Source organism: Garra rufa, chromosome 4 (genome assembly GCF_049309525.1).
Source record: "Garra rufa chromosome 4, GarRuf1.0, whole genome shotgun sequence".
NCBI classification, from domain to species: Eukaryota; Metazoa; Chordata; class Actinopteri; order Cypriniformes; family Cyprinidae; genus Garra; species Garra rufa.
This window is the reverse complement of record NC_133364.1, coordinates 2,318,257-2,330,009: the sequence shown is the minus strand read 5'-3', so window position 1 is coordinate 2,330,009 and position 11,753 is coordinate 2,318,257. Positions and strand designations below refer to the sequence as shown.

At 36.2% G+C, this 11,753-nt stretch overlaps 1 protein-coding gene across 1 annotated transcript; it reads right to left on the bottom strand.

Annotated features, from left to right (window-relative positions):
• Positions 1–1,893: 1,893 nt before the first annotated feature.
• LOC141333417 (flap endonuclease GEN homolog 1-like) lies at positions 1,894–9,062 on the bottom strand. Its single transcript, XM_073838413.1, is given in 11 exon segments — positions 1,894–1,975; positions 3,109–3,239; positions 3,327–3,407; positions 3,489–3,525; positions 4,716–4,866; positions 4,945–5,030; positions 5,246–5,259; positions 5,798–5,941; positions 6,027–6,203; positions 6,274–6,466; positions 8,902–9,062. Coding segments are annotated over 11 exon segments (1,257 nt in total).
• Between the last annotated feature and the right edge of the window lie 2,691 nt (positions 9,063–11,753).

Genomic DNA, 11,753 nt, shown 5'->3' with positions numbered 1-11,753 from the left:
AGTAGCTCGGTAATCATGCTAGCAAAATGCTAGTAGCTTGTTAATCATGTTAGCAAAATGCTAGTAGCTCGTCAATCATGCTAGCAACATGCTAGTAGCTCATCAATCATGTTAGCAACATGCTAGTAGCTCGCTAATCATGATTGTAACATGCTGGCAACATGCTAGTAGCTCGCTAATCCTGCTAGCAACATGCTAGTAGCTCGCTAATCATGCTAGCAACGTTATTAACTTGTGAATCATGCTAGAAAATTGCTAGTAACTTGTTAGTCATGCTAATGATATTTAAATAACATGCTAATGATGCTAGAAACATGTTAACTTGCTAATCATACTAGAAACATGCTAACAACTTACTAATCATGCTAGAAACATGTTAGTAACATGTAAATAATGTGTTAATCATGCTAGAAACATGTTAAAAACATGCTAGCAACTTGCTAATCATGTTGGAAACATGCTAATAACTTGTCAGTCATGCTAATGTCTTGCTAATAGCTCGCTAATCATGCTAGAAACATGTTAGCAACTTGCTAATCATGATAGAAACATGTTAAAAACATGCTAGCAACTTGCTAATCATGTTGGAAACATTCTAGTAACTTGTCAGTCATGCTAATGTCTTGCTAATAACTCGCTAATCATGCTAGAAACATGTTATCAACTTGCTAATCATGATAGAAACATGTTAGTAACATGTAAATAATGTGTTAATCATGCTAGAAACATGTTAAAAACATGCTAGCAACTTGCTAATCATGTTGGAAACATGCTAGTAACTTGTCAGTCATGCTAATGTCTTGCTAATAACTCGCTAATCATGCTAGAAACATGTTATCAACTTGCTAATCATGATAGAAACGTTAAAAATGTGCTAGCAAATTGCTAGTCAGCCTAGAAACGCTAATTATGCTAGAAAAATGCTGGAAACATGCTAGCAACTTACTACTCATGATAGAAACATGTTAGAAATGTGTTAGCAACTTGCTAATAATGCTAGAAACATGTTAGCAAATTGCTAATCACAGGCTAGTAACATGCTAATAGCTTGCTAATGACATGGTAGAAACTTGCTAATAATTCAATTAACATGTTAATTATGCTAGAAACATGCTAACAACTTGCTAATCATGCTAGGAACATACTAAACACGCTAGAAAAATGTTCGAATCATGCCAACTACATTCTAATTATGCTAGCAACATGCTAATCATCTAATCCATCTATATAAAGTTCAAGACTTAAGGCTTTTACAGCTGCTTTAAACTTTCAAGCTAGGCTTTCTCAAGCTAACCTAAAGTCTGTCTTGACAAACGTTGTCTCTGTAGTTTAAGACTATGATTGTTCAGTCAGTTTGAGTTTGAGGCTCATCTCATGCATTTATCTGCTTCCAGTTTTTCAAATGAATGGATTCAATGATTCCATCACTAAATGTCTCCAGTAAGACGCTCAATGGACAGAAAAAGTGCAGCATTTCAGCCCGTAAACTATTTAAGAGCAAAGCAAAACTAATTTCACTAATTTCCATGAGTTTCCCAGGTCTAGAGACACAAATTGCATGTTTAAGTTGTGTTTTAAGAGCTGTGATTATATAATGACATTTTAAACTATTTCCTGATTTGCTGAGGCTGAAGTGAGAGTTCTGCTCCAATCCCAGCAGGAGTAAAGCTGTTCGAGATGTCATAAAGGGTTTACGGCGGTGTGGAGTGAGGATTGGTGTCTAGAGGAAGCTCTTTTAGCACCTGATGGTGACACATTTGTTCCGTCACCTGTGACCCCTGACCCCTCCTGATCCGACCTCACAACAAGACACTAACAAGCCCAGCGACGGCCGTCACACGTCCACAACGCGAACTACAGCACCACACACTGAGAGACAATCTGATCATCCACTCAACGATGATCCACATCACCTGGTTTCTTCCAGATGACCTCAAAACAGGAGACGCCGTTCCTGACACGCGCCTTATAGATTCTGTTAGGAGCAGACATAGACATGTTCACAACATTTTAGACTATTAAATATTTAAGAAACATTCACTACAGACAAAGTAAAACTGAACACTGACACTCAAAAAACTTGGGATTTTTATGGTTTATAAAAGACGTTTCTTTTGCTCATCAAGGCTGTGTTTATTCGATCAAAAATACAGAAAAAAACTGTAATATTGTATAATATTTATTCAATTTAAAATAACTTTTCTATGTGAATATATTTTAAAATGTAATTTATTCCTTTGATAAAAAGCTGAATTGTCTGCATCATTACTCCAGTCTTCAGTGTCACATGAGAAATCATTATTAATAATTAAAATAAAAATGTATTTTTTTTTGCAACCTTTGATACCTTTTATCAGGAATCTATGATCAATAAAAGGTTAAAAAGAACAGCATTTATTTAAAATAGAAAGATTTTAGACACTACTGAAAGAAATTATTACTTTTATTCAGCAAGGATGTGTTAAATTAATAAAAAAGTGTTAGCATAGATTTACATTGCTAGAAAATATTTATATTTTGAATAAATGCTGTTCTTCTTAACTTATTCATCAAAGAATCCTGAAAAAAAAAAATTCTAATAATAAATCAGTATATTAGAATGATTTCTGAAGGATCATGTGACACTGAAGACTGATGAAAATTCAGCTTTGCATCACAGGAATAAATTATATTTTAAAGTATATTCAAATAAAAACCATTCTGTATTCTTGATCAAATAAATGCAGCCTTGATGAGCAGAAGAGACTTCTTTAAAAACATTACAAATCTTACTGATCCCAAACTTTCGAGCTGCAGTGTACATATAAACATAATAACAGTAAAAGACATAAAACATTTAACAGAAATAAAATCAAAATAAAATATTTTATTAATTTAAAAAAAATGTTTGTATAAGTCAATATATGTACATTAAAATAATGCATATTTGCATTTATATAAAAATATTTAAAATATATAAAAACAGATAACTTGATCTAGTCTTGATCAATCAAAGCTCTTTCAAACTGAATTTTAGCAGTGACACTTTTAAAAAGTTATTTAGTTGTGAATAACACATTTTTGCTGTTTTTATTTGTTATTTATTACTAGAGTTTTATTCTAAGTCACCTGAGGGGCTGTATCTGGGCCTGAGAGTCTCGTCCGTGTTTTCGGTTCATCAGTTCGGTGTAGGTCAAGAGCACCAGAACCTTCTCGCTGCTGTAGTGTTTTGGCCAGTCCATCTTCTCCAGCGCAAACGTCTGACAAACCAATCACACGTCCATCAGTAAACCCCACATAAACACTCTCAGGATCCTCTAGATAGGTTTGGCTCAGTCCTTCAGTACCTGCATGAGCAGCAGGTTGGGTTTCCTCCTGCGGAAGGCCTGGACGGGTTTGTCCTTCGTCACCAAGAACTCTCTGATGATCTGAAACATCAGCAAACAGCAAACGTGTCTGAATGTGGACGTCTGATCTCCTACATCAACACACCAGACCATAATACTCACCTCAGTAAACGGGAACCGCTCACACGCCAGCGTCTTCCTGTCAACAGCAAAACACACTCTTATGAGGACATCTACTCTACTCTTCATCCAAGTCTCCCAAATGTACACTGATGCTCAAAGTTTGGGATTTTCTTATGCTACTCTTATGCTAATCAAAGTTCCATTTATTTGATCAAAAATACAGAAAAAAGTAATATTATGAAATATTATTGCAACAGTTTTTTTATTTGAATATACTTTAAAATATAATTTATTGCTGTGATGCAAAGCTGAATTTTCTTCAGCTGTTACTGCAGTCTTCAGTGTCACATGATCCTTCAGAAATCATTCTAATATGTTGATTTATTATCAATGTTGGAAACTGTTGCGCTGCTTCATATTTTTTTTTTTTCGGAACCTGTGAGACTTTTTTTTAAGATTCTTTGATGAATAAAAAGTTAAAAAGAACAGCATTTATTTAAAATAGAAATCTTTTTTTTTTTTTTAACAATATAAGTCTTTACTTTAAAATATATTAAAATAGTAAACAACTATTTTAAATTGCATTAACATTTCACAATATTTTTTTTCTCTTTTAAATTTGTATTTTTAATCGAATGAACGCAGCCTTGACGAGCAGAAAAGTCTCCTTTAAAAAGCATAAAAAAATCTGACTGATCCCCAACTAGAACAGTGAAGAAGATTTTAAGCTGAAACTGTGCTCAAAACTAAATGATTCCATCCTGATGATTGAGGTCTTATGAGGCGAAACCATTGGTCTGTGCGAGAAACTGAACATTAGTGACATTACTTCCTGTAATTAAAATGGATTTGTGTGAACTGGTTCTTTCAGACAATTTATTTCAATGATTTGATTCACTGGTTTGTTTGTGTAATCACAATTATGTTACTAAAGCAGCCAATAATGACATCAAGTCAAAATGAAGTGAGTTTTTGCTTGAAACAAGCTAAATAATCTGCCAATGGGGTAAGCAAAAAAAAATCTTATTTCAAACAGAAAACAAGGTTATTTTTCTTACCCCACTGGCAGATTATGTTGCTTGTTTCAACCAAAATCACTTAATTTTGAGTCGTTTTTTTCTGAAAACAAGACAATTTTTACTTGTCTAGAAAAGCCTTGTTGATTTAAGAATTTGTATATATTTTGGCTGGAAACGAGACAAAAAATCAACGTAAGAAAAGCATATTTTGCAGTGTAAAGTGTTATTTTGACAGTGATAAACATACTTTTTGATGCTGGCTTCGATGGAGGAGGCCTGGCGAGTGTGTTCAGTGCGGTGCCACTCACAGGGACACTGGGAATCATAGTCCTGCGGCGAACAGAAGCGCTGGCTCTGGCAGAACACACATCCGCCGCGCTCGTGCGCTTTAGCTGAGCCTAGGAGACACCAGAGAAGCTCCATCAACACCTGAGTCTCAAATCAGGAAATATATCACGGAATCAGATGATACTGACCTGGGTGTCGACAGACCAGACAGTGTGTGACCTTCTTCACCGTGACCTCTGACCTTTCAGCTCTGTCTGCACCCCACTCAGTGAACCTGCGGCCGAGCAAAAACACACTGAACTATAGAGAATATACTCACCCTGTTGTCATCCAACATCTTCATGTCTTTTGTTCTTTAGTTGTTTAGAAATTCTGTTGTTGTTTTTTGAGGAAAACATTTCAGGAGTGTTCTCCATATAGTGGACTTCTATGGTGCCCTGAGTTTGAACTTCCAAAATGCAGCTTCACAGGACTCTAAACGATCCCAGCCGAGGAAGAAGAGTCTTATCTAGCGAAACGACTGGTTATTTTCTAAAATAAATACATTTTTATACTTCAAAATCGTCCTAGATCGCTGTTTTACCTTTTTTTGTAAAGGGTGTTTGATCTTGTTTGCACGTTCACTTTGTAAACACTGGGTCTGTTCTTCTGCGGCGATGGAGGATGATTTAGAAGTTGAGGGAGAAAATGAGATGGGAGTTTTTCCACAAACCCTAACTGTCTAGAACTGGAATACACAGAGTTCACACAAAGCTAGACAAGATGAGCATTTGAGGTTACAACGTATAAAAAGGTTTGTTTCATTATATAGTACTCTTCTTCCTCGGCTGGGATCGTTTAGAGTCCTTTGAAGCTGCATTTAAACTGCATTTTGGAAGTTCAAACTCAGGGCACCATAGAAGTCCACTATATGGAGAACACTCCTGAAATGTTTTTCTCAGAAAACATAATTTCTCTACAACTGAAGAATGAAAGACATGAACATCTAGGATGACAACAGGGTGAGTACATCATCTGTACATTTTAGTTCTGGAAGTGAACTTCTCCTTTCAAAGCATTTCATCCTAAAAGTACCTTGGGGATGTAGTCGCAGCCCAGGAGAACAGCCAGCCCCACGAGAGTGTCTCTGGAGAGGCCGAGCTCGTCCTGAATGCGAGGCGTCCGATAGCAGTCCACCTGAGGATCCTGCGGGGTCGTGACACTAGGCTTCATTCTCAGGTCACGTGTCAGTGTTAATCATCTGTGTGGAGACTAAACCAGGAGTACCCACTTTTGTGTTCATGTTGAAGTTCCTGTAGACGGTCTGAGCGCCGTAGAGGAAGGCATCGCCGTCGTTAGTGATGCATCCGTCCACCAGCCCCTGCGAGTCCAGATAGGCACACATGGCCTCCGCCTCGCCCGCCGCCGTCACCCACGGCACTCCCAGACACTCCAGCATCTCCGCACACTGCACACAAACTCACTTTAACAGGATGTGGAGGAATGATGTGTGATAGGCTGAACCGAGGCAAGCACACCTCTCTCAGGACGGCCTTGAATCGGCCTCTGCCGGTGTTTTTGGCGGCTGCCGGTTTGGCCTTCACGCTGCCGTATCTCATCTCGGTGCGTTTGCTCATGGTCTCGGCTTTGATTTTGGGCGCGTCTCCCTCCATCACGAACACCAGCTTCACACCCATCAGCGTGAGTGAGGACACACGGAAAAACAGGTTCCTGCGGGATACGAGCCAATCTACAGTGCCTTACAAAAGTATTCATACCCCTTCATTTTTTCACATTTTGTTTTGTTGCAGTATTATGCTAAACTGCTTTAAATTAGTTTTTTTCCACATCAATCTACATCTCATTCACCATAATGACAGCACAAAACAGGTTTGTAACAACTTTGCAAATTTATTAAAAATAAAAAACTGAAAAGATCCCGTTGCATAAGTATTCATACCCTTTTCTGGGACACTGGAAATGTATCTCAGGTAGGGATGGGGCCGATCCGATCCAGTATCGGTATCGGGTTCCGATACCAGCTTAATTAATGGATCGGAAATTTCCGATCCAACCTAGAGAAATTTCCGATCCAGAGTTATGTCTACGTACAGTGCTGTCTGCTGAAATGACTTCACAAGTGATCCCGGGCTAGGTGACGTGTCTGTGCTCCAATAAGACACTGAGAGAGATGAGATGCCTCCTTTCAGGAAATCTTCAGTTTGCAGGTAGCAGTTTAGCATTGAGCGTCATACATGTCCGCTGTGTGGAAATACTTTACGGTCGGAAACGCCGCAAAGACAGCAACGTGCAATGTTTGCAAAGCCGTTGTTCCGAGAGGTGGCACCTCGTGGATTTATTTAGTAGATTAACTGTTAAATATTACCCATCATAGAGTAAAAGTTTATAATTTGTAGACTTCGTGCGTGTTATTTTCTGTTTTTAACGTTGCCGCACACACCTGAAGCGAGCACGCGCACAGAGAGAGAGAGAGAGAGAGAGAGAGAGAGACGTGATTCAAACTGCGCGATTCACAGACTGATTACTCTTTAACGTCTCTTGAACAGAAACATTCATACAAAGTTATGTTTAAATACCCGTTGTTTTATTCTGGTAACAGCGTCGGTTATGTCTTCAGTGAACCGAAACAGCTGAGAAGGAGATGCGTGCCAGTATTACGTGCGTTAGGCCTTAAAGAGACAGCATCCTATAAATACCTGCAGTGAGAAGCACTAGTTATTTATCAATGAATTATTAAATTTCTGCACCTGAATACTAGTATTATTGATTTTATTAGTAACTTTATGTTGTATTCATCTACACTTGTCATTTGTGTTAGTGTTCTTGTTCTGTTACTTATTATATTAGTTCAGCTAGTTTTTGCTGTGGATTAGAAGTACTTAAAGTAAGCATTCAGTAATTAATAAACAACAAACTTTTTTTGTTTTGTTTGTTTTTTTGCTGATCCGAAAAGTGCACTTATTGCACTTTTATTCAAAATGTTTAACATTTGAAAACCTTATTTTGTTGCTGCTACACAAGCAAGAATTTACTGAATTTATGTTGATCAGATGCACATTGTTCTATTTATAGTGTGAATATTTATTTTTTATTTCAAATATTTGAAAACCTTTATGTTTTATGCAACAAGAGTGTATATTGCACTAGTATCTAGTAACCCTGTCTTGAAATTTAAATAAATATCAATTTAAACCCTTAAAGTTGCATATTTGTTTTCAGGATGGGATTTCTGCCATTTTCTAACCTCATACTTACCTCAAGTTGCTTTTTGGGAGATACTTAGACTTGCTTGTAGAGAAGTTTGTTACAGCCTCATAAAATCAACAATAATGATAATAGTCATAGTGATATAAAAGCAAATAGAGCTCTGGTATCGGAATAGTATCGGTATCGGCAGATATCCAAATTCAGGTATCGGAATCGGATCGGAAGTGAAAAAATGTGGATCGGTGCATCCCTAATCTCAGGAGCATTCATATTGCTTCTAGATGTTCCTACACTTGGAGTGGAGTTAAACTGTGGCAAATTCATGTGAATGAGTCTGATTTAGAAAGACACACACCTCTCAGAAAAGGTCTAACAGCTGAAAATGCAGATCAGAGCAAAAACCAAGATAACTGCCTGTAGAGCTCAGTGACAGACTTGCGTTAAGGCGATGATCTAGAGAAGAGTTCAGAAACAAATCTGCTGCATTGAAGGTTGACAGAAGCATTCTCCATAATGGAAGACGATTGGAACAACTAGGACTCTAGAAAATGTCCAAGCTGACAGAGATGGAGAGGTGAAAAGGTGAGGCAAAGAATGGCAGATAATTGCCAAATGCAGATGTGCAAAGATGCTCACATCAGACCCAAAAACACTTGAGGCTGTAAAGCTGCTTCAACTATGGACTGAGTTAAGGGGATGAATACTTATGCAATCTACTTACTTCAGTGTTTTATTTTTAATACATCTGTAACATTGCTTTGTCATTATTATGGTGTATGGAGTGTAAACTGATGTGGGGAAAAACTCATTTAAAGCAGTTTAACATAATGCTGCAACAAAACTAAATGTGACAAAAATCAATACTTTTTCAAGGCACAGTATATGTCAGACACAGCTCAAAAACAGCTCATATCTTATAGATGTGCTTTCAGACTCACCTGAGATGAGGTTTTGTGACTTTTCCCATCATGCCCTGCACATGTTGGGCCTCACAGACCCACAGGCTGAGATCCACAGCGAGGGTCTTTCCTGACAGACTGTAGAGCGGCACAGACTGCCGGACCGGATCCAGGATGGACCAGAGATCAGAAACACCCATCACCTCAAGAACACACACTACAGACATGAGCACACACTACAATAACAACACTACAATACACGACTATTAGAACATACTACTCATAACACAAATAAACAGTAGCATGGGGATATTTGTTGCAATAGCCAAAAATATATTTTCTATTATATTAGGTAAATTTCATGTTCCATGAAGATATTTTGTACATTTCCTACTGTAAATACATTGAAACCTAGTTTTTGATTAGTAATATGCATTGCTAAGAACTTCATTTGGACAACTTTAAAAGTGATTTTCTCAATATTTTGATCTTTTCACACCCTCAGACTCCAGATGTTTAAATAGTTGTATCTCAGCCAAATATTGTCCTATCCTAACAAACCAGACATCAATGAAAAGCTTATTTTTAAAGATTTGACTCTTATGACTAGTTTTGTGGTCCAGAGTCATATATATGGGTCAAAGACGAAAAGCGTTTAAGCACAAAAACAATAAGTGTAATACTGCTATAAATTGTTGTTTCCCAAAAGAAAATATTTTAAAGTTTTCTGTTTAATTTCATTGCATTTTTGTTTTTCTGAGCAAAAAATAAATATCATACATTATTTTCCATAATTTACAAAAGACACCCACTAAAATGTCATTCAGTGTCAATCTTGTCAGGCATATTTACAACAAAAATCAATTTCTGATATATTAAAAGATGAATTACTTCCACCCCAAATACTAATTAGCTATAAATCCACAATTTTACAATGTGCGGCTGTCCTAGGTTTTGCTCATTTGTCAGTAAGAATTGTTTTATTCATGTAAAACACAATAAAATGTAATATTCTCCCTTATTTATATATATATTTTAATATGTACAAGTCAGAATAGGCATTTAGTTTGAATTCTTACATAAATGTTGTTACACTGAATGACAATACAACATTATTTCAACCAAATTTTGACATTTTGTTCTCCAAAAACTTTGAAACCTTTAAAGTAGTCACTTTACTTACATTTAATGTGTTTTCTATAGACATAAAATCACTTTTAGTTACATTTCGTTTGACGTGGACATCTTAACGTCTTTGACCCATATATATTTATGTCTGTTTATGACGAATCTTTCTCAGTATGTAGACATATATACACTACTGTCTACTACACACATTGTTTAAAGTAGAGTATGGTTTAATTTCTCACAGTAAACGAACTGAAGTAACGTTATTCACTCCTCAGATTAACAAAACACAAAATAACGTCAACTCTGACATCGCTGCGTTACAGATCATGAGAAGAAATGATTACTTACATATGCTATATGTATCTTGAAAGATAAAAGTGTGTTGTTTATATATTTAACCAGTTTTTTTGCGAATGTTTTTGTTGTTTAAAGCCTGTTTGAATATTTGAACTCGCGCCTGTCGGAGATCTCGAGCGTCGAGAATCACCTCAGCGCCTCTAGCGGTCAGGAGGAGAAACACGCCTTCCGCTTACAGTTCTTTTAAAATGTTAAATGCTTTTAATTTTTTTTGTTTAAAAGAAAAAGCACACAAATAATTTATCCGAATATAAGAATAACAACTGTTTTTAACAACGTGAGTAATCAGTGATATATTCCGGATGTGACGTGTTCAGAGACCCGTATGTAACGTTACATGACGTGTCTCAATCCCGGAATTCAGCGCAGGAGCTTTAGAATCAGAAGCTGCGGGCAGATTTTTCATAAACATCACACAAACAACACAATAAGCGTGAGTACTTCAGTATATTAAACTGTAATTAGCAAATGTTATCAATGGCGCGTTTCCTGTATGAGATCCTCAAGTTGTCGCATCACATTTGATCAACGATATTTTTGGATCTGATCACATTCTTCATATTAAATATATGTTATACTGGTGATAATTTCATGATGTGCTTTTTAAATGCCTTTTGAAAGCATTTAAGCTTAATTGCAAATGAGTTCGGTCATTCTTAGATCCAGTTATTTACATAAAAACATGCTTTCCATAGTAGTGCCCAGTGTTCATTTGACAAGTAATGCATTACAATATTGAGTTACTCCATAGAAAAGTAACTAATTACGTTACTTAGTTTAGCTTTTTATGGAAAGTGATGCGTTACGTTACTTTTAAAATCTGGGCAGTGTTTGCTCTTTTATTTTTAATATAAAAAGTTCTATTTTAGCAAATGTAAAAGCCTTCTCACCCCAAAAGAGAAAGGTAAATTGCCGTCTGTACAGTAAACTGCAGAAGAAAAAATGTCAACTCTTCAGCTATAAAAAAAAAAGGAAAACAAATATAATCTTGAGTAATTTTTGCTTATTAGTATGGATGAATTGATCATCGAAGGTCGGCAGCAAAGACATCGGATAATAAAATGTGATTAAATACATGAAGGATATTTGTATTATTTAACATATTTAATTATTGCAGCTTTGCGTTGAATTTCAGTGTTTTTTTATTCATTTTGAAGAACACTGGATCTGTTTTTTAGTGAGTGAGATGAATTAATGCATGTTCACATTTATTCTAGAACTAAAGTAACATCTTACTCACAATTTCTCTCAATATGAGGACAGAAGAGCTTTTCATCAATAAATGAGGGGAAAAAGTAACTTAGATATTTTCTTCTCAATTAAAAAGTAATGCATTACTTTACAAGTTACTTGGAAAAAGTAATATTATTACATAACTTGCGTTACTTGTAATGCGTTACCCC